We start from the raw sequence: 24,467 nt of genomic DNA, 5'->3' as shown, positions 1-24,467 counted from the left end.
AACTTTCACCATCATTCACTCCATCACTGTCTTGCCAGAAGGGTGCTTTACACTACAGTTTTTAAACTGCAACATTAACACCCCTCCTTCAGAGTGCAGACACTGTACTTCCCATCTCCAGGACTCAAGTCCGGCCTGCCGGTTTCCCTGAATCCCTTCATAAATGTTACTTTGCTCACACTCCAACAGCACGTCAAGTATTAAAAACCATTTGTCTCCATTCACTCCTATCAAACACGCTCACGCAGCTTGCTGGAAGTCCAAGCCCCTCGCACACAAAACCTCCTTTACCCCCTCCCTCCAATCCTTCCTAGGCTGACCCCTACCCCGCCTTCCCTCTGCTACAGATTTATACACTCTCGAAGTCATTATGTTTTGCTCCATTCTCTCTACATGTTCGAACCACCTCAACAACCCATCCTCAGCACTATGGATAATAGTTTTGGTAATCCCACACCTTCTCCTAATTTCCAAACTACGATTTCTCTGCATTATATTCACTCCACACATTGCCCTCAGACATGACATCTCCACTGCCTCCAGCCTTCTCTTCGTTGCAACATTCATCACCCATGCTTCCAATCTTATACATGAGAAATCATTGTAAGTGTGGAAGGGCATGTATTACGAACACAGGGGTAGTCTTGTGGCCTGCATACTTGGTTGTAGTACGATAACCAAGGTAGAAATGAGGAACGAGCAAGTATATGTACAATAGGGAGCATTGAAAAAATATAAAAATTTTAGAGATGCATGCTGCACTTTTCAAGCATTATTTGTATGGTCACAACAAACTTGTGTGCAAAATTTCGGACCATCTCATGCCCATTTACCCTGCAGCATCGCGATCGACTTTTCGTCAAATATACACCATTGAAATCAATTAATTATAAATTGTTGGTTGTTGGGATAATAATCAAGTGTACATGGTTTATATCATTTTTGGTTTTGAAGATTGAATAATGAAATGTACATGGGTTATATCAATCATCAACTATTTAATTTTCAACTATTACAAGTTATAAGTGAAGTCTTTCCTGGTGCGGAACTTGGGCATCACTTTCATGGAAAATATTCTTTGCCTGATACATCCATCTGTTGCCTTCTGTCCAGTCACTTCAGTACAAGCTACAGTCATCAGTTTGATCCCTCTCTCAAAAGCTTGAGTGTTGTTTGGTCACTTGGGCACCTCCAGTGGAGTCCCAATAATTTTCAGAACCTGTGGATCTGATAGAGAAGCAGTGAAAGGAGGCTCAGTTTTGAGTTCAGTCTTCCAATTATGAAATGATAGTTCTTTTCTTGCCACTTTAGTTTAGGAATCACTACTTTTCTTGAGTTGACAATAGGAGCCACATTGTCATTCTCTTCATCATCACTGTCATCCTCATCATCAGTGTAGATTAACAAGTCCTTGTCAACAGCATCAGAAGAATCTTCTCATCCTCATCAAAGCTCTCAGCACTTTCTTCTGTCTGTTGATTCTCCTCTCTAATTTTTCTTATCATTGAGACAGCTTTGTCTTTCACAATCATGTCTTCATCAGCGCACATACCAAAAAGCAGCTGATCTGTGTGAGCAAAGTAGGAATTTCTTTGGACAGTCTTCTTTACTATTTTCTTTTCTTCACTGTTCAAATGTCACATAAATTGCAGTGACTGGAAGACGTTTTGGATCGTGTGTGACATAAGGTTTCGGCTTGATGTGGAACCACATTGGAGCACTGAACTTCAAAATCATGATGACTACTCTTTTCAGCTCCTGATTGGGTCTTGATGTTGCCACATACATCCTAAGGGTCCTTCTCCATAAAGTATTCCACCTTGACACACACAGTGGACCTGCTTCAAGAGCAGCCAAGTCATCATCAACCACACTTGTGATCACTCCTTTTCAAATCCTATACAAGTATTTCTGATCCCAGGACAGATTCTATGCTACCTTGTCATTCAGAGAAAGGAAATCAGTGGAACTGACTGGCTGGAAAGCAGTAACTGGTAACTCAGACAGAGGATCCTTGATTTGTTTACCAATGGGATCTCTCCAATGCTCAGGACCACTTGGCTTACCATCAGCTCGGAATGGCAGCTCATTTCCATGAAGACGACAGATGAAATAATGTACTGGATAACCAAACCACAGTTCAAGATGATTAATAGCGCCATTGTCAGCTCCAACATTTATGTTGGTTCCGTCACAACCAACACATACAACAGGCTGCCGAGTTAGTTTCTGTTCCACCAAAAATGAATAGTCTTGGCAATCTCCTTTCCATGGCCTGACTTGGGAGTCACATGAGTGAGATATTCAGTGCCGGGCTCCACCATGATGACGTAATGATCTTTCACCACTAACTTTGGACTCCATTTCTTGGTCTTCTCATTCTTTGTCATTACACGAGTGGAAGTCTTCTTACCATCAAAATACAGTGATGTGATATTTTGCAAGTTTGCTAATTAATTTTCTTGCCTCTCCATTCGATATTTGTGTCTGGCATCTCATAACTTCTGTGGTCCAATAACTTGACTTTTGTCGTCCTTGGTGATAATGCCACAGTCCATTAAAGTGGCAGAATCAACAGCAGCTCCAGCATATTCACTGATCAAGTATCGGTCACATGTGGCTGCCATTGTGGCGAGTCTTGGTCTGTTCTGCTGTGAGCTGCTGGCAGTCAGACCACTCAAGACATAGTCAGCATTAGTATTGACAGAAGGGCTATCTCTGGTATCATCTGAATTATCGTCAGAACCAAAAACTTCTCCAGCTGCCAGTCCACTTTGTCTTTCGTCCAGCTTCTTCCTGGCTCTGGCTGCATCCTGCTCTTTTTTTTACCATCACTCTGTCCCACATCCTCATTACTGTCATGTCAGCACAGCCAAATTTCAACTTCCTATCGCCTCTCTGGTCAAGGAAGAACTGTACCTCACGTTTAGAAACTTTCACATCACAATTACAGGTCAGGTGGTATCAGTCACACTACTTTATTTTCCGGCCTACATCTTGCCATGCGGCAGCAGGACACAAACAACTACATATATCAAACAACTCGTTCATTTCTTCCTGAAATGTAGCTTTTTTGAGACATTTTTGATCTTATTAAACTCTATTCCTCTACTGTACAATTTTCTTATTCTTTCCTCATTAGTTTTCTGGCTGAGAATAGGAATAGTCTTTCTGTCTGCAGTTGATTTCTGTCATAGTTCAGAACATTCCTTAGCTGTTATCTTGATAATCACTGTAACATCAGTAAACTTTCCTTCATCATATTTATATCACCAACAGTTCCTTAACATATCGCCTCTGAACGGAAGTTTGTTCACTGGAAGAACACTGTCATGGCCAAACAATGTATGTTCGTGGCTTTCCTCGTTGACACTGTAGCCATCTTAGTAGTAAAGTATATAAGTAATCAGAGCATCTGAAAAGAGAGAAAGTAAGTTAATGTTTAAAAATACTGCAGAGTACATAGATACAGTAAATAAATCACAGCTCTGCGCTGCTCAGTAATATAGATATATTACAAAATTTCAATCGCAAATGCTGTAGACTAAACCTCAACCAATTAACTTTATATTTGTCACTGAATCTAAGATATACATATGGAAAAATGTCTGAAAAGCGCAGCTTTGACCAAAATTTCAGTGCTCCCTAATGTACAATATTTACAGAGGATATATACAGAAAGGCAATTTACAAGCAAGAAACACGGTGAGAATCGTTTTGTACCATAATTAGAGGTAAATCTGTCAATGTTGCTCCACGGGACTCTATCATCTCTTCACAACATTGTTGAGCTTCCTTGTGATTGGCTGCTTGAACCAAGTTCCTAGAATAACAAAGGGGCTCCACTCCTTATACTCAGAGCATCTGCTTCGCTGGTCTGGAAGGCATGCCTATGAAGGTGTGTGATATACGCCGCAGGGGATATTTGGGGATTAGAATTGCTTCAGATTCCCCTTCACCAGCTTAGGTTGCTGAGGGGTAACTGTGTTTCTGCGCCTCTAACTTGAACCTTAATTAAGCTATTAGTCAGCTATAACCTAGTATAATAAAGTAGGTTAGATATTCGAGTTAGTCTAGGAATACAGACATCTTATTTCTGTAGGCCTCCTATTTGGTAATTGTGCTCGACTTAGAGATCCAAATCTCGGGCACCAGAAGCATTCACATGTAACAGGTCCTGGGGACAAACTACATATAATCGTGTGGGGGAAAAATTGCTGGATAATTCCGGCATTAATTACTCTAAGTTCTCCAGTATAGATCAATGGCTCAGTTAATCAGGTGTTGTTAGATATCCTCTGGAAGACAATGGAATAAGTAACTTCTACATCCGGTACCCTAAATGTCTCCATGTGAGTCAGTAAAATATCTTAATAGTTTCCGGATATTCTACAGCCCTATCGTGAAAAGGCGGCTTCCACTATATCGGCTAGATACACGATGGCTGGTATTTAGCGTATATCATAGCTCATGAAACAGTTCATTAATTAGTGTCTGTTAGGTAAAGGCCTCTTTGACAATTATTATTATTATTATTATTATTATTATTATTATTATTATTATTATTATTATTATTATTATTATTATTATTATCATCATCATCATCATCATCATCATCATTATAATAAGCGGAAATCGTGTGCTGGCAGGTGATGGCAGGTGACGAGAAACTCTATGAAGACAAACTGGATGACTACAACAACTATTTGCAAGTTCATGGTCGCGCTGGTGACACATTCTTCCTGGTACACAAACTAAAGGACAATCCTACTTACGTTGTCATGCCTGCCCAAGTGTCCCACCCAGGTTAGTATAAAATGATGCTGCATAACTCCATAACCCAAATAAAGGCTGTTGATAGGTTGAGAGAAGTGTACATTAAACCTGCCTGACGAAAAGTTGAAGATTGAGACACTTATGCAACATATGGGAATCTTTATTGAGGAAAAGTTTCGCCACAAAGTGGCTTCATCAGTTCAATATAAATAAGAAGGGTGTAAGGGGAGGAGGAGTTTGAGGTAATCAGTCCCTCAGCCTGGAGTCGATATGTTCAGTCCATCAGTCTTGTAGAATGTACAGCATAGGGTCGTAGACGTGGCTTATATACTGTGGTCAGGTGAGGCGAAGCAGGAAGAGGCAGGGTCGTAGTGGTACCATCCACTAGTCGAAGTAGGTCTTTGTCCAAAGGTTGGGAATTATTTGTATGAAGATCCCGTGACCTACTTCGACTAGTGGATGGTACTACTATGACCCTGCCTCCTCCTGCTTCGCCTCACCTGACTACAGTATATAAGCCACGTCTATGGCCCTATGCTGTACTTTCTACAAGATTGATGGACTGAACACATCGACTCCAGGCTGAGGGCTTCGTTATCATTTACACCTGGCACCCCAAACTTACCTACCACACCCTCTCTAAAAGTTTCTCCTACTTTAGGAGTTTGAGGTATCAAACTCCTCCTCCCCTTACACCCTTCTGATTTGTAGTGGACTGATGAAGCCACTGCATAGCGAAACGTTTCCCCAATAAAGAGAAGAAGAAAAACTTTATAAAACTGGGATGCTTGAATGTGCGTGGATGTAGTGCAGATGACAAGAAACAGATGATTGCTGATGTTATGAATGAAAAGAAGTTGGATGTCCTGGCCCTAAGCGAAACAAAGCTGAAGGGGGTATGGGAGTTTCGGTGGGGGGAAATAAATGGGACTAAATCTGGAGTATCTGAGTGAGTTAGAGCTAAGAAAGGGGTAGCAATAATGTTGAAGGATCAGTTATGGAAGGAGAAAAGAGAATACGAATGTGTAAATACAAGGATTATGTGGATTAAAGTAAAGGTTGGATGCGAAAAGTGGGTCATAATAAGTGTGTATGCACCTGGAGAAGAGAGGACTGTAGAGGGAAGAGAGAGATTTTGGGAGATGTTAAGTGAATGTATAGGAACCTTTGAACCAAGTGAGAGAGTAATTGTGGTAGGGGACCTGAATGCTAAAGTAGGAGAAACTTTTAGAGAGGGTGTGGTAGGTAAGTTTGGGTTGCCAGGTGTAAATGATAATGGGAGCCCTTTGACTGAACTTTGTACAGAAAGATGTTTAGCTATAGGTAATACATATTTTAAGAAAAAGAGGATAAATAAGTATACAAGACATGATGTAGGGCGAAATGACAGTAGTTTATTGGATTATGTATTAGTAGATAAAAGACTGTTGAGTAGACTTCAGGATATACATGTTTATAGAGGGGACACAGATATATCAGATCTCTTTTTAGTTGTAGCTACACTGAGAGTAAAAGGTAGATGGGATACAAGGAGAATATAAGCATCAGGGAAGAGAGAGGTGAAGGTTTATAAACTAAAAGAGGAGGCAGTTAAGGTAAGATATAAACAGCTGTTGGAGGATAGATGGGCTAATGAGAGCATAAGAAATGGGGTCGAAGAGGTATGGGGTTGGTTTAAAAATGTAATGTTAGAGTGTTCAGCAGAAGTTTGTGGTTACAAGAAAGTGGGTGCGGGAGGGAAGAGTAGCGATTGGTGGAATGATAATGTAAAGAGAGTAGTAAGGGAGAAAAAGTTAGCATATGAGAAGTTCTTAAAAAGTTGAAGTGATGTAAGGAGGGAAGAGTATATGGAGAAAAAGAGAGAGGTTAAGAGAGTGGTGAAGCAATGTAAAAAGAGAGCAAATGAGAGAGTGGGTGAGATGTTATCAACAAATTTTGTTGAAAATAAGAAGTTTTGGAGTGAGATTAACAAGTTGAGGAAGCCTAGAGAACAAATGGATTTGTCAGTTAAAAATAGGAGAGGAGAGTTATTAAATGGAGAGTTAGAGGTATTGGGAAGATGGAGGGAATATTTTGAGGAATTGTTAAATGTTGAAGAAGACAGGGAAGCTGTGATTTCGTGTATAGGGCAAGGAGGAATAACATCTTGTAGGAGTGAGGAAGAGCCAGTTGTGAGTGTGGGGGAAGTTCGTGTGGCAGTAGGTAAAATGAAAGGGGGTAAGGCAGCCGGGATTGATGGGATAAAGATAGAAATGTTAAAAGCAGGTGGGGATATAGTTTTGGAGTGGTTGGTGCTATTATTTAATAAATGTATGGAAGAGGGTAAGGTACCTAGGGATTGGCAGAGAGCATGAATAGTTCCTTTGTATAAAGGCAAAGGGGACGAAAGAGAGTGCCAAAATTATAGGGGGATAAGTCTGTTGAGTATACATGGTAAAGTGTATGGTAGATTTATTATTGAAAGAATTAAGTCTAATTAATTTTACACTTCAAGTATCAGGATAATTGCTACAAACAAAGCTTTGGGACAGCGATGGGGAGCCCGCTTAGTGCAGTTCTCGCTAACCTCTTCATTTAGAGCCTAGAGACCAAGACCTTCAGCACCATCACTCCCAACATCATTTCCCGGCTAAGTTGACGATAATTTGGTTTCCAATCCCAGACGTTTCAATGTCTAGACCCTCCTCAACAAGGTTAGCGGTGTCGAACCATCAATTAGGTTTACACTGGTACTCGAGAAAGACGGTCAACTTCCTTTAATCAATGTCCTCCTGTACAGGTGTCCATACACCGACAACCTTCACTTCAAAGTGTATAAAAAAACTACCAACAAGGACGATCTTATACACTTCTATTCACATCGATGATTAATGAAACACTTGTGAAACATTTGTGTATTTTTATTCCGGAAACTTTTCGCCAGCCAGTGGCTTCTTCAGTCCAATGTAGAGAAAGATGGAAGATGAGGAGTTTTAGGTATTCAGTACCTCAGCCTGGAGTCGATGTGCTCAGTCAATCAATCTTTTATATAAATGCAGGATATTCGTGGAGATGGAGCTTATATGCTGCTGAGAGAAAGGTGGAGCAGTGGTAGGCGGAGTCACCAAAACTAATGGGCTGAACGCATCGACTCCAGGCTGAGGGACTGATTATCGCAAACTCTTCCTCATCTTCGATCTTTCTCTGCACTGGACTGAAGAAGCCACTGTTTGGCGATAAGTTTCCAGAATAAAGATACCCAAATGTAGTACAAGTGTCTCATTTATTATTTTGTCGGTTCCCTAAATCATTTATTCAGACTCTGTCAGACACAGCAACACCTTGGGATCTCGTTGCAAGAATTTCTTCAAAAACATGTGTAACCTATAGACACGATCTACTTCCACTAGTGGGTTTCTCCACTTGTTTCCTGTACATTAGTGTGTAAATTAATTGGGAGGTGTAATTTTTTTATATCATAATATGTCTAAGTCTCTGGCTTAAATAATGTAGTCTGGCTTCTTTTCCTTTCAAAAGAGTTTGCTACTTACTTCTGGCCACCATCCAGCTGTGGAGTTACCCAGCAACTCTCGTCAGTGCTACAGCACCTTTTGTTCTTTAAGGCTATTCCTGCAAACGTGTTCCATGAGTCGGTGTGGTTTCGCTAAATTCTGCTCTTCGGTTCATGATTACCGCTGAAATTCAAAGTAGATGTTACAACTGGGAAACGTGCAAGTATTGTAGCTCTTAGGAAACATGCTGGTTTGAGTATCAGACAGATCGTCAAAAATTTGAGCCTAGCAAAGTCAACTGCTGATCAGATTCTAAAGAGATCTGAGGACACTAGTGATAGTCGAGCACTGAGTCGAATAAGATGTGTAACAAAACGCAAGACAACACCTCACGATGAAAAGGTGATCATATAAAATAGTGTGAATGATCCCCAAAAAAACAACAAAGATCTAGAGATTTTGCTTCAGCTGGCATAAATATTGATTCTTCAACTGTTGGTGTTGGTGACATGTCAGCAGGTTGTATAATATTATGTCAGGCAATGGGAACAAGCCCATTATCTGTCATAGTGTTTGGGATAATGACACTGGGAAGGGCAGGAGACAGGAGCTTCTGGATAAGTACAGGTCAGCCGTAGAAATAGTCGGGTCTAAGTGGGATCCGAATCATATGTAGCATCTTGCCTAGAAAGGAAGTAGGCAATGAATGGATGTCTAGGGCAATTGGTATAAATTGCTGGCGTGACATGTACTGCAAGGAACTCGATATCCCATTCATTGATAACTGGGACAAATTCTATGGCAAACGTGATATGTATGCAAGGGATGGGGTTCATCTTTCTGGGGATGGAGTGGTTGCTTTAGCCAATTCGATTGAGGGGGTAATTGATGACTTGTCTAGGACTTTAAATTGATAGATTATAGAGGTATGGATATTTGTGGGAAACTATCAGGCTGCAGTAATATTGTTGGAAACAGCAGATATTACCAGGATACCTCAGGGATATGTTTAAAAGACAATATTCAAAATAAAGTGGCTAGTAAAGGCAAAGCAATTGATCAACAAACAAAGAGAGATAGTAGAAGGCAACAAGTGACTAGCTCCCTTAAAGTTTACTAAACAAATAGTATGAGTCTAAGAAATAAGACAGATGAGCTAAGATTATGTGCAAGCGCAGGTAATATAGATATTATTGCTATAACAGAGACTTGGTTCAACCTGAAAGATAGGAAAATGCCTTCTGAATGCAACATACAGGGTTATAAACTATTCCACACTGATAGGGTCAACAGGAATGGTGGTGGAGTGGCGATGTAAGTCAGAGATAATTTAAATTGTTTTCTTAGACATGATATAAGATTAGAAACATCGGACACAGAATCTGTTTGGCTACAGTTTCTCGAGGATCGAGACAAATTAATTTTGGGTGTGATTTTTAGGCCCCGAAACCTTAATAGGGAGTACAATAAGCTGTTATGGGAAGAAATTCATAAGGCGTCTAGATACAAAAATGTTGTGTTAATGGGAGATTTTAACTTTAGACAAATTGATTGGAACAATGTGATAGGAAATCTTGAGTCTAGTGACTTTCTTGTTACGGTTCAGGATTGCTTTTTAAAACAGTTTGTGACAGAACCAACTTGAGGAAACAATCTGCTTGACTTGGTTTTTCCCAACGAAGAATCACTAATTAATAATCTTGAGGTTAATGATGAGCTTGGGGAAAGTGATCACAAATCACTTAGTTTCAATATATCATGGAATTCCCCAGATAACTGTAATCAAATCTCTGTCCCAGATTTTCGTTTGGCCGATTTCATGGGACTGAAAAATTACCTGGGTGGGCTAAATTGGGATGACAAGATTATGGGTCAGGTAGGTGATCTTGGTTGCCAATATGACGTTTTACAGAGCATAGTTCTAGCTGCCCAGACAATCTTTGTTCCAAGAAGGGAAATTAGATCTAACGAAAATGATACCAAATGGATGAACAATAGATTAAAACATCTCATTGGTCAAAAGAGAGGCATATATAGGCGTATCAAAGAGGGGATGGGCAGTTAAGAACTCAATATATTCAATTAAAGAGAGAAATAAAGAAAGGAATAAGAAAAGCAAAAACGGATTATGAGGTCGCAAGGGATTCAAAGACTAACCCAAAAGGGGAGAGAGAGAGAGAGAGAAAGAGAGAGAGAGAGAGAGAGAGAGAGAGAGAGAGGGGGAGGGAAAGAGAGAGGGAGGGAGGGAGAGGGAGAAAGGGAAAGGGGGAGAGAGGGAGGGGGAGAGAGGGAGGGAGAGAGAAAGGGAGAGAGAAAGGGAGAGAGAATGGGAGAGAGAAAGGGAGAGAGGGAGAGAGAGGGAGTGAGGACGTGTCACAGTGTGCTCCGCAAACTTTCTTAATATTACTTAACTAAGAGGGTTGGTGAGGACAAAAACTGTTCAGTGACGTAGTACTACCTACAACACATTAGTACAAGTAAGCCAACTCTTCCATTGAAGTGAATATAAGCAATATCAGTGATATTTAAGTGTGGCATGGTGAAGATATGGTGTGAGTGAGGGGACAGCGGCAGGCCTTAGGAGTGACGTCACTATTGCCTTCACAGTGAGCATCTAATATTATATGTCTTTTGTGCTATGTACTAGCATCTGGTGCTTTATAACAACGTGACTGGTACAATGCAACATAGTGATTTGTGTAACATCTTCCTTTAGTGAAAAAGTGGATAGCATAAACAGTGTTTATTAAGTGATAGTGAGAAGGCAATACTTCCAGTTTGTCGGCCCACTGCCTGCCCTCACCCTCCCTCACTACCCACCGCGTTATAAACACCCCTACGATACCATCACCCACCCTCTCCTGTGAACCTCATTACAAGCCTCCTCTGGGATGACTTCACATCGCAAAATAGCAAGAATATCTACGCTATTTGGCTATTGTCCCAGTAGTTACTACAGTGTTTGTGGGTATACCACAAGGGACAAAATTCTTCTTAGATGTAAGGAACCTACTTGTTCCAACTACTGCCACACAGATTGCATTCCAGAAGAAGAATTTTGTTGCAGCCAGGTTGAAAATTTCAGAAAATTGAAGGATATCCATAATCCCGTGGTGTATGTGGATACAAGCCTGGAGCTACAGGAGGAAGGTTCAGAAGTCCTACCTCAGGGACTCCTGTCCAAAGATCAAGACTGCCCTCATGAGCTGTGTTGTAAAGTCGCAGCTAAGATAATCCATCACAGGGAAGCACTTCATGAGCTCCTCAAATCATTAGATAACCTTCAAGCTATTGTAGAAGGCCAGTGCAAGCCTACATCAAGTGACATAAGTGGCTCAGCTGATGGTGACACTATTGACAAAGACTCAGGGGTAAATAACTGGTGGAATTCTGACATCGCTAAGGCCCCACAGATTGACAGAGTTCAAAACACTACTTTTGGGAATTCTAACACAATTCCTCTGACCACCACAGAGGGAACAAATCCTCTTCCCAGCAATGAAGGAAGCCTTGGATCTGTTAATTCTCCTACACCTGACATCTCTGCTTCAGCCACTGCCAGTCCACTAGACAGTGCACACACCATCTCTGATCCTACACCTGTCAGCACACCTGCTGACACTGTTCCAGCATCTGGCAGCAGTGCTTCATTGGCAAGTTCTGAGTCAGGAGTTTCTCTACCAGAGATTGGTGCAGTTAATAATCAGGAAACTATCACTGCACCTGATCACCTACTGCGCCAAAGTACGAACAGCAGGGACACATCTGTCAGAACTGGTAGAGGACGGGGTAGAGGACGTGGAAGAGGACGTGGAGGAGGAAGACATCTACAGCCGTCTCACCCTCCACTAACACAGTCCCAGCGGCAGAACTTGAGGACAAATCAGCAAAACACAGGTGCAACAAATCATAGTCCACCCTCCCAGGTACCTAGGCTGTGCTCTCACTGTCACCTGAAGGGGCACACCGCCAACAAATGCCTGCGAGATACCAGGTGCAATTACTGCTACAAGAAAGGACATCAGGAGGACCAGTGTCGGAAGAAAAAGGAACTTGACAGACAGGACCACCTGTTTAGAGACCTGTTCTCGGAACAAACCAGCAGGATCTCTGAATTGGTGAACACACTCACACGTCACCCACTCAGCTACTCCTATCTCAGCCCAGCAGGTGGTATTGTGCCTTATACAAGACCACAGACCTACATCCCTGCAGCTGCCTCAGTACCCTACCTCTCTCAAGGGCAGGCACCTTACATGCCTTACATACCCACCACCTCAAGCTGAATACATCATGAGGAGCCAGTCTATCAGCATCCTGTCGGCCAACGTTAGAATTTTCATTACTAATGTTGGAGAGCTCACAAACAGTTTTGTGAACACTCGACGTCCCGACATGATAGCTGTTTTTGAAACATTTTTGGACGACAGGACTCCAGAAGATTTTGCAAGAATTGCTGGCTACAACTCATGGATGAGAAGAGACAGGCAAGGACAAGGAGGAGGTGTTGCTCTGTGCTTCTCTAAAAGTGTACATGCCCAGCACATTGATGCTGCCATTCCTACTCTATTGAAATGATATTCTTCAAGCTACGCATAAACATTAGTACCTCTGTACTAGCATGTGCAATGTACAGACCTCAGTGGCAACATGCAGACCCCGTCAACTTCCTAATGGAAAATGTGGACTCTCTTCTGTTCCAGCGCAACTGTCCACATCATAATTGTTGGTGACCTCAACCAACACCTTATACAGAGGGACTTTGATGACCTTCTTGCGGTATTGGACATGAGAAACTTTCTTGATTTCCCTACTCACATCTCTGGCTCTTCCTTTGACCCAGTAGCGAGTGATCTGGCAGAAGGTATAGTCACTTGTCAGCCCCTCGGCAACGTTGGATCATCTGACCACAAGGCTGCTTTTAAGACAGAAAAACAGAACGAGGTGAGGAGTCCACACACACAACTTATGTGTGGGGAAGAGGTAATTGGCCACCCCTTTGCTCTGAGTTCGCCACCACCGATTGGAATGCTCTTCTCCAAGGGGATGCTGACAAACAAGTGAAAGCTTTCACTGGACACACCCTTAATCTACAACAAGAACACATTCCTCACCGGCAATATGTAACGAAGCCAACAGATCAGCCTTGGTTTGGCTTTCGTTGTAGAGAGGCTGCTGCTGCTCAGTACAAGGCATGGCGAAGGTATAAGAGACATCCTACCACCTATAACAGGAACTTGCACAGGCAAGCCTGTAGGCAAACGGGTTAAGTACAAAAGTAGGCCACAGCTAAATGGGAGGTGGACACAAAAAGAAAGCTAGCATCAGGTAGGGTAGGCTCCAAAACCTGGTGGTCCCTGGTCAAGGACAGACAAGGTTATCTGCCTGATGAACTCATTCCACCTCTAAATCGACAGAGTGGGACCACCTCTAATAGTAGTCCAGAGAAGGCGGACCTCTTTGCCGAACACTTTGCTACCAAAATGCAAGTTCCTGATCCAGCCAGGGACCCTCCTTGGCTAGCTGCAAGAACTGTGTCAAAACTGTCAGTGGTGACAATAAGGCAGGAGGCGGTGCATTTCCTTCTTAAATCGCTTGACCAAGAAAAGGCTGTGGGCCCAGATAAGTTGAGCCCAAGATTGCTGAGAAGATGTGCAGACCAGCTAGCAGCACCTCTAACTCGCATCTTTCAGCACTGCCTAGGACAGTGAAAATGGCCCTCTCTGTGGAAAGAGGCAAATGTAGTCCCTGTTCACAAAAAGAAGAGCAGAGCAGAAATCAGCAACTACAGACCAGTGTCACTCCTGTCAATCACTGGTAAGATCCTTGAGACTATAATCTCATGACAAATGACAGAGTTTTTTGATTGCCACTCATTACTTTGTGATCGTCAATATGGTTTCTGGAAAGGTTACTCTGCTGCTGATCTGTTGTTAAACCTCTCCACTAAGTGGCACCAGTCACTGGATGAATCCAAAGTCAGCTGTGTGGTAGCACTGGACATTGCTGGTGCTTTCGACCGGGTGTGGCACCAGGGCCTCTTAGCAAAACTTCAAGCACTGGGAATTGCAGACTCTACACTATGTCTCCTCAGTGATTACCTTCATGGTAGATCTCTAAGGGTAGTTCTCAATGGAACAGAATCAGCAGGACATCCTATTGGGGCAAGTGTTCCACAAGGAAGGGTACTGGGACCATTGTTATGGAATTTCTACTTCAACGACCTTCTTCATCTCATCCCAGAATCCCATGCATATGGAGACGACTGTACACTGACATTCACTTATCCAAGAGAAGAAATGCCATCTGCTCTCAGCTACATCAATCACCAGCTAAGAGCTATAACAGCTTGGGGAAATAGATGGCAAGTAACATTTGCACCTGAGAAAACGCAAATGATGATTGTCTCTAGGCACCATGATGGTAATGCTGGTGCAGTAGTAAGGATCAATGGGAGGATGTTGGCACCTGGAGAAGAAGTTGATATCCTTGGGGTGAAATTTGACTCCAAACTAATCATGAAGAACCATGTTGTAAATCTTGCAAACAAGGCAACCAGGAAGCTTACTGGGGGCTGTAGGGCAAATTTCCGCGCGCGCTCACCCAAAATTCGAGAAAATATGAAAATTGAGTTATATATACTGAAAAATAGCTCAACTCTTTGGCAACACAATAGTACCAGAATGAATGTTCTACGACGTTTCTACAAGAAATTATAGTCATTTATATCAGGTATGGTGACGGCAATGTTGGTAGCGAGTCTGCTCACGGCCCGTATATTTTTTGGAGTTTTTTCCTTGTTTTTTATCGCTTTTTCTTGCATTATTCTTTCTAATATAATAACTGACTATTTGGCATCATAAAACAGTTGTGGTGGCCCGGTGGTCTGGTGGCTAAAGCTCCCGCTTCACACACGGAGGGCCCGGGTTCGATTCCCGGCGGGTGGAAATTCCTACACGTTTCCTTACACCTATTGTCCTGTTCACCTAGCAGCAAATAGGTACCTGGGTGTTAGTCGACTGGTGTGGGTCGCATCCTGGGGGACAAGATTAAGGACAGTCCTCGATGACGCACTGACTTTCTTGGGTTATCCTGGGTGGCTAACCCTCCGGGGTTAAAAATCCGAACGAAATCTTATCTTATCTTATCTCTTAGGTGGGACTTATCCGTAGACTTAGAGACAACCGGGAACCAGACAGGGGACGCTCGGCAGTGTTCCCGCTCCCGAGAGTGCCAGCAGGAATCACTCATTATTACGCTTATATATCAACTCTACGGCTTATTTGTCTATCAGAATTGATCTAATATGATATAATAAACACTAAATAACATACAAACATGTTATATACTCTAGACTGAATAAAATAGGCCATAATATGGCGAAAGACCATCGGGAATATTTCGATATTATTTGAGTTACACCTCTCCATGTCGTATTCTTTGGACTCTGAGTAAGAGAAAACGGTGTTTTGTGGATAACTGCACTAGAAAACATCAGTTTACTAAGAAATACACCCAAACAAACGCGATTTTCGCGATTTTTTTTTTTTTTTGAGACGGGGGCCGGCCGGCGCTCCCGGCCGATATCTCGCAAGTAACTTATTCACCTAATGTCCAAAATTCTTCCTTTATTATTTAATTAAATGGAATATAATACTCACAGAAATTGTAGAATAATGATTTCTCTATATTCCGGTTGACAAATTTTGGAAATATTCCAAATACTTTGGGAGTTATGTGGGAGTAAAGGGCAGATTTTTTTACAATATTCCAGGAACTAACAAACTTTATTTTTTTGTGAAATAAAGATAAGTTTATTTAGAGAAAAGGAGTAACAGAAAATAAGTATAAGCATTGTTCTCTCGGCACCAAGTGTCCAAACAACCTTACGTAGTCCCATATAAGAGAAAATTTGGCCACGAGGGCATTTTCAGTAAATCAGTCTTTTCTCAGTTGTTGTTTGAGGTATATTTATGATAAATATTTTCAAGAAAGAGTGAAAACACTTCGTCTTGTGCACCAAAACTGGAGAAAATCGGACGGTAAACAAAAGAGTTACAGATTTTGCCCTACGGCCCCCTTACAGCACTTCGCCGTATCTTACATCGGCTTGACAGTAGGGGTTGCAAGATTCTGTACGAGGCACAAGTACGCTCACACCTTGAGTATGCTCCACTTTCTTGCTTTGCCGCCCCCCCCCCCTCTCATCTGCGACTGCTCGACAGAGTAGAAAACAGAGCAAGACGTCTCATCTCTCGCCTGGACCCATCCTGGATAGATCTGTCATTTCAGCAGAGCCTTCAACACAGGAGGGATGTGGGTGGCCTTACTGTTATGTACAAGGGAAATATTGTCAAAGTACCACACTTGGATCCACTTCGAGGACAGCGTGAAACAAGCTTTTATGCCACAAGACGGGCAGAAAGCAGCAACTTTACTCTGGCTGTACCCTTCTCCAGAACATCATCTGAGATCATATATACCCAGGATGACTCGAGTCTGGAACACATTCGTACAGCATAATGATGTCAATGACATAAAGTCTGTTGATCAAATGAAAATGCTGGCCCACAGATTGCTCCAACTTCATCCTGTTCCCTACTTGTATGTCTCATAACAATAAAAATACTTTCAAATGAGCTGATGTAGGTAACAGCTTTCAGCTTGCCAATAAAGTTAGGAATCCTTAACCTGTAAATAGCTTGTCAATAAAGCTAGGGATCCTTAACCTTGTCAAACCCTGTGTAAAAAAAAAAAAGAAAAAAAAAGGGTTCTTTCAGGTATACAGAAGTAAGATTAGGGACAAGATAGACCGTCCACTTAAGAGTATCTCAGTTCAGTATTGAAATTTTCAGTTCCTACTTCCTCTCAGTTTTTACTCAGGAAGATACTAGTGAAATTCCAGAAATAATAGATTATATAGAACAGGGCGATAATAAATTATGCACGATTGCGGTAATTAGTGACATGGTTCTCAGACAAATTGAGAAATTAAAACCTAACAAATCTCCAGGCTCTGATGAACTGTTTGCAAGGGTGTTAAAGGAATGTAAAGAGGACCTTAGCATACCTTTGGCTAATCTTTTCATCCTATCACTACAAACCGGCATAGTGCCTGATAAGTAGAAAATGGCAAATGTAATACGTATTTACAAAGCAGGTGACAGGTCCTTATCTTCGAAGTATAGACCAATAAGCCTCACCTCCATAGTGGGAAAATTTATGGAATCAATAATTGCCGAGGCAGTTCGTAGCCATCTTGATAGGCACAGATTGATTAATGAATCTCAGCACGGTTTTACAAAGGGGCGTTCCTGTCTTACAAATTTACTAATTTATTATGCCAGTTTGTAGTGATGTATTGAAAAGAGTAGCCAAATGTAAGCTATGTTCCTCTTAACATCCCTTTAACATCCTTGCAAACAGTTCATCAGGACCTGGGGATTTGTTAGGTTTTAATTTCTCTGTTTGTCTGAGGACCATTTCACTAGTTACTGCAATCATGCATATTTTATTATCGTCCTGTTCTACATAATCTATTATTCTTGGAATTTCGCTAGTATTTTTCTGTTTCACGAATTTACTAACTTTCTTCACTAAGGTATTTGAGGAGGTAGATCATGGTAATTAATATGATATTGTGTATATGGACTTCAGTAAGCTTTTGATAGAGCTCCACATCAAAGGCTATTGAGGAAACTTAAGGCACAAGGAATAGGAGAAATTTTTTCCTGGGTTGAGGCATTGTTAACAAATAGGCAGCAGAGAGTATGCATAAATGGGGAGAAATCAGAATGAGGGCACTTCACAAGCGGTGTTCCACAGGGGTCAGTGTTGGGCCCCTTGTTGTTCACAATCTACATTAATGATATAGATGAGGGAATAAATAACGACATAAGCAAATTTGCTGATGACACCAAAATAAGCAGTCCAATTCACTCTAATGAGAACATTAGAGCACTCCTGGATGATTTGAATAGACTGATGCAGTGATCGGAGCAGTGGCAGATGCAGTTTAATATAGACAAATGCAAAGTTCTAAATATCGGACAGGAAAATAATCATGACACAAATAAACTAAATAATGGAGATCTTAATATTGCAGATAGGAAAAAGGATTTAGGAGTTCTGGTTAGTAGTAATCTGAAACCAAGACAACAGTGCATAAGTGTTCGCAATAAAGCTAACAGAATCCTTGGCTTCATAACAAGAAGTATAAATAACAGAAGTCCTCAGGTTGTTCTTCAACTCTATATATCTTTGGTTAGGCCTCATTTAGATTATGCTGCACAGTTTTGGTCACCGTATTACAGAATGGATATAAATGCACTGGAAAACGTACAAAGGAGGATGACAAAGTTGATCCTATGTATCAGAAATCTTCCCTATGAGGATAGACTGAGGGCTCTGAATCTGCACTGTCTAGAAAGCCATAGAATTAGGGGGGATATAGTTGAGGTGTATAAATGGAAGCAAGAATTAATAAAAGGGATGTAAATAGCGTGCTAAAAATATCTAACGTAGACAGGACTCGCAGCAATGGTTTTTAAATTGGAAAAAATCAGATTCAGGAAGGATATAGGAAAGCACTGGTTTGGTAATAGAGTTGTAGATGAGTGGAACAAGCTCCCAAGTACCGTCATAGACGCTAAGACGCTGTGTAATTGTAATAACAAGTTGGATAAATGCATGAGTGGGTGTGGGTGGGTGTGGATGGGTGTGAGTTGGACCTGACTAGCTTGTGCTGCTAGGTCGGATGCAGTGCTCCTCCCTTAAGTGACGTGTCTGACCTCATTAGGTTAAGGCATTGGGTTAAGCAGGTGGGAGAATCGGATCTGCCTCACATAGGCCAGTAGGCCTGTTGCAGTGTTCCTTCTTTCTTATGTTCTTATGTTCGTATGTTTAACGAAGGGTCCTTGAAGTTAGCAGAACTGCCGGACAGTCGGTAAAGAACAATTATTGACTGCTGCTATGAAGAAAAAACGGTTGCAGTGGGCACTCGATGATAAGAGATGGACGACAGATGAATGGAGAAAAATTATGTTTATTCTGAGGTGCATTTTAAAGTACATGGGAACAAATAAAAAAACCCACTTAAGATGATGTTTTTGGGTAGTTTCAATGGGAAAGGCACTAGACTACTTGTTAATGTTGAGGGAACGATGAACAGTGACAGATATAACGCAATACTCGCAACTCATTTGTTTTTTTTTTATTGTGGATAGAGACTTTCCTGACGGAGAAAGCATTTTCCAGCGGCATCTTGCTCCATCTCACACTTCCAGAAAAATGCTGAGATTCTTCGAAGAGAGATAGATGGCTAAACGTTCTAAATTGGCCTGGAAACTCTCCTTACCTCAACCCAGTTGAAATAACCAAACTCAGGATTACGACACAGGATTGTTTAACCGAGTAGCTAATTATTGTTGTTATTAGGACCTGGTACCATGACGAAAAGCTGGGCAAAATGTCTTCAGTATTAGTCGATTCCATGCCAAAGCTTGTAGCAATGTTTATGAAAGCAAAGTGTAGTCATATATCTTATTGAATCAATTATCTGTCATATCGGTGCAATGAATTTTTCAAATAAACTTTAATTTTCCAAATAAATGTCTTATTTCATCACTGTCTCAATTAATATGCACATTACTGTATCGAGACTGATGAAATGAACATATCGACTCCAGGTTGAGTGACTGATTACCTCAAACTCCTCATTTTCCATCATTTTCTGCACTGGTCTAATGAAACCACTGGCTGGCGAAACGTTTCCAGAATAAAGATACCCAAATGCTGCACAGGTGTCTCATTTATCACATAACACAAGCCTTCACGCGTCTTCAGCTTTCATCTGTCTTCATCCGGTATTGCAGATTCAACAAGCTATCTTCAACAAATCCCACATGGAACAGTCCTCTAAATAGTTCATAGTACTCCCATGTGATGATGTTGCCAAGAATACCCACTGGCAACATCACCAGTGATATTAATGTTTCCAACATAAACACATCCTCACTACGAAACAGTCCCACTCCTAACTTTCACAGCAGGCATCTACACCGTCCCATGTGGATACTATCCCAAGAAATATGTAGGGCAAACAAGAGAAATATTTCGGGTGCCTGAATGAACATCGACACTCCAGCAACAGGAACGACTTAAAGTACTCCTATGTCCTCCACAGGGACTCCACGGGACATTAAATGAGTGGGAACAAGGCACAGCTCGTCCTAACCGAAGAAGGTCTTAGACATCGTCAATATCTAGAGGCCTCACTAATCTCCGTCACGACACCATAGACCATAATACTGGAAGCTACAAAATTTGAAAAACATTGGCATACATGAAACTCAACCTGGCAAAGCACCACCTACCTAACAAGACAGGAATCACATGACTTCATTGTTCACCTGACCTCATCTCAGATATGTCATTCTTCAGGTCACTATTTGTTACTCACATCCCACTCTCCGCCTATATATACTGTTATTTTTAAACTCTGTTTGTTAGAAGTTATCAAGGTCCCAGGACCGAAACGTTCTCTAATTAGTATGTCCTACTGTTTGCTCGCGTGTCTTCTTATACTATAAACCGACAATTTAAAAAAAATGGCGCACATGGTCATCTTCCAGGTAAAGCCCAGCCTACCTCACAACACATGAATCACGTGACCTCGCTGTCTACCTAACCTCATCTCAAATAAGCCTCATTTTTCAGGTCACTATTTGTCGTTAACACACCACTTTCTGCCTACTTTTACTGTTATTTTTAACCTGTGTGTTAGACGTTATCAAAGTTTCAGAACCGAAACTTTTCTAATAAATGTGTTCCAGTGTTTCCTAACGTGTTTCTTTAAACAGTTTCAAAGATGTCAATCTTAAGTGACCACTTATAGTGAAATATACTAAACTGGTGGTCCTTTAAATGGCAATAAGTAGGAGAGTACTTAATAATATTACCAATTAATTACTCTGCCGAGGGTAATGGGTGTCACATTCATTTCTACCTCCGGAATAACAATGGAAGTAGTTGTAGTGGTGGTGCTTGTGGTGAAGACAAAGATCTAATGATGTTTGTGTAGTTACAGGTGACGGCGTAGTGTCAGTGGTTCTGGGGACGTTGTTGACGCTAGTAGCGGTGGTGCTCATCGCCGTCCTTGCCAAGATCCGCTGTAGATGCTCACCTCAGCAGGTATTTTATAAATACATTCCACTGAACATAACTTTTCTCAGTCATTTATCTTAACATAATAACACGAGACCAGAGTAGAACTGCAGAAGGTTTCCTAAGTAAGAAAGACACCCGAGGTAATTAGAAGATATATTATTGAAAGTGGATTGATAAAGTCGCTGGTTGGCAAAATATCCACTTAATAAATATGTAATCTGTCTCATATGCGCGTTTCGTACATATTTGTCCTGTTAATCAAGATTTTGTTGCCTCAGTAGGTGAAGCAGCTAGACTTGTGACGTCAAACCCAGTTGCTTCACTTACATCTGCTCCACCTTACATCTGCTCTTTGTATACAAGGTCTGGCTAAATAACTATGCATTAATCTATACATTAGGGTAATGGACTGATCACATAAAACTGCTTCTGCTGTCTCCACTGTTGAATTCTCCTGCATTTGACCAAGGAAGCATGTTGTACAGGAGAAACGCTTCGTCAATAATGGTCCTCGTATATTTCACGTTTGTGTTATTCATCAATAATAGATGAATAATATTAACTTCTTAGTTTTGGTCTTTCCTTTTCCACTTCACACAACTCTCGTGCTGGCTCATTTGATTCCTTTCACCAGTCTCACTCTCGAAATTTGCCTAGCCTGTCCACTTTTTGTGGCAATCTCATTCCTGCCCATGACAGTTTGATGTCTAAGAATTACCGAATTACTATCTCCCTCGTTGCTATCAACTTGCCATTTCTTCTTTTAAGTTTAATACTATTATTGTCATCCTTCCTTCTGACAAAGTCAGTTCCGTGGTTGTCCTTGACAGGGAGGATTGCCTTGGAAAAGCTCAACTCTTTCTCATTGACTCACGCATATACATTCCTATCGTCTCGAACCCTCTCGATCGAATCAATAGAACTTTCAACCATAAGCTTCGTACTTCGTCTCCGCCCTCCTAAAACGTTCAACGTTTCCGTGTTAGTTGCCCCTCTCTTCCTTATTTCCATGGTTTTTCCAAAACTCACAAGCCTGATATCCCTCTACGTCCCATCATTTCCTCCGGAGGTTCTGTCTATTATTCTCTTGCCTCTTGCTGGCAAATATTCACTCCTTTTCTTGGAACTTTTTCTCTCGCTCACCTCCGTTACTCTCAAGACTTCACCGGTATTCGGTATTCGGTATCCAGACCAGAGCTTTGGTGAGATGGGTAAGGAAGAAGGATGGGTAAGGATAGAAATTTTGGAAAAGGGTGGGAGGGGGGAGAGAGGTAGGATATAAAAGGTAAGTGGCCCAACCACTTTGGTGTAATTTAAAAAGTGTACGTGAAATGATAAGATATTCTTTAAGAGGTATAAGACTAACCCATCAGAGTCACATAGATATAACAGATATATAAGTACATGACTCTGAATTGGTAGTAATTATACAAGTTGCAATTGTTTTTTTTTTTTTTTTTTTTTTTTTTTTTTTTTTTTTTTTTTTTTTTTTTTTTTTTGCGATTGCACAACGGATATTTATGCGACAATAAAGGCAATAATTTTCTGGCCAGTTTATGGAATGACGCAACAATGGCTTCTTACAGGTGGTGTCCAGCCATGGTAAGTAGCATAATTTTTACATTAGATTGTTATATAAGATGTCTCCCTAATTGGGGGCGATGATTTTCTTAGTATACATAGAAGGGTTCTGGTGCTACCCAATCTTCTTCATCAGGGAGGTTGCTCAATATCATGGGTCGATGGTAATCATCTTTATGTATAAAACGACGGACCCTCTGTGGGAGAGTCATTCTTTGAGTCCTGTGAGGAGGAGTATTGATTATATAATCCGTGGTATTTACCACTTGTATAGGATGTTCTCTATCTGGCATGTATAGTTCTTGCATTGAATAGAGTTGTTTCTTTTTTAGAGTGTCGAGGCGTACATTTATGGCAGTAATATCTTGTTGTATGTGTAAATCTGCCATTTTAACTCTGTCTCTCCTCCTGGTATCGGTAATGAAGCGAAGAGCTCTATTCTGAACCCTTTGTAGCCGTAGCATGTTGGTCTTTGTTGTTAATGACATTGGGACACAAGGATATTCGAGTATTGGTCTTATTATCATTTTATACAGATGTTTTTTGACATGTTGAGGGGCTTGATTGAATCGAAAGAGACTGCTAAGACCGGCTTTGGCTATATTGATCTTTTTAGTTACATGAGATGTTGAGTGGAGCAGCCTGTCTATTTCATATCCCAAAATCTTGTTAGGGTTTCTAATGGCTACAGGTGTACCTCTGATGGAGATACCCCCTTTATCTTCAATTGTTGATGCAAAACATCCTATCGTGCTAACAAGGACCTTGTCAGGATTAGTTGTAATTCTCCATTTCTTTTCCCAGTTAGATGTTCTACGAAGTTCAATATTCATTTTTTCTATGACTCTCTCATACTTGTATTTTCCTGTTACTGGAGTTGATGAGACGACATGAATAACATCATCTGCAAACTGTGTCACAATTGTGTCATTAAACTCTGGTTGAGGAAGGTCATTCACATAAATGTTGAACAGAATTGGACTTAGACAAGAACCTTGTGGGACACCAGCTGTCGGTATAAAAGGCTCTGTCGACCTGCCATGAAAGGTGGGAATGATTTTTCTTTGAGTTAAGAAATTATATATTAATCTGAGAAAAGTCCAGTTATGGTCTGGTAGGTCAATGAGTTTGTATATAAGGCCATCATGCCATAAGCTATCAAAAGCTTTATGAACATCTCTGGTGGCAATTAAGGCAAGATTGCCCTGATGTTTTAGACTTGCTACAGTATCGAAAATAACATTTATTGCATGATTGGTACCTCTATGTGTTCTAAAGCCAATTTGTTTTTCAGTAAAAAAGTGATTAAACTCCATATAGTAGTTCAATCTGTTGGAAATGACTTTCTCAAGAACTTTTCCAGTGACTTCAAGTAAAGATATAGGTCTATAGTTCCCAGGTTGGTGGATGTCTTTATTGGGCTTACCTAGAAAGATCATCCTAGCAGTCTTA

At 41.1% G+C, this 24,467-nt stretch overlaps 1 protein-coding gene across 1 annotated transcript in view; it reads left to right on the top strand.

Moving 5' to 3' along the window:
* Positions 1-24,467, top strand: part of LOC128705845 (uncharacterized) — a 234,015-nt gene that overhangs the window by 191,112 nt on the left and 18,436 nt on the right. The window contains exons 3-4 of the mRNA XM_053800964.2: positions 4,650-4,806; positions 21,349-21,458. Coding sequence (XP_053656939.2) covers positions 4,650-4,806; positions 21,349-21,458 — 267 coding nt within the window. The remainder of the gene's footprint in view (positions 1-4,649; positions 4,807-21,348; positions 21,459-24,467) is intronic.

This window comes from Cherax quadricarinatus, chromosome 3, assembly GCF_038502225.1.
Source record: "Cherax quadricarinatus isolate ZL_2023a chromosome 3, ASM3850222v1, whole genome shotgun sequence".
NCBI lineage: Eukaryota > Metazoa > Arthropoda > Malacostraca > Decapoda > Parastacidae > Cherax > Cherax quadricarinatus.
The sequence above is the reverse complement of the archived record's forward strand: the minus strand, read 5'-3'. Positions and strand labels throughout refer to the sequence as shown.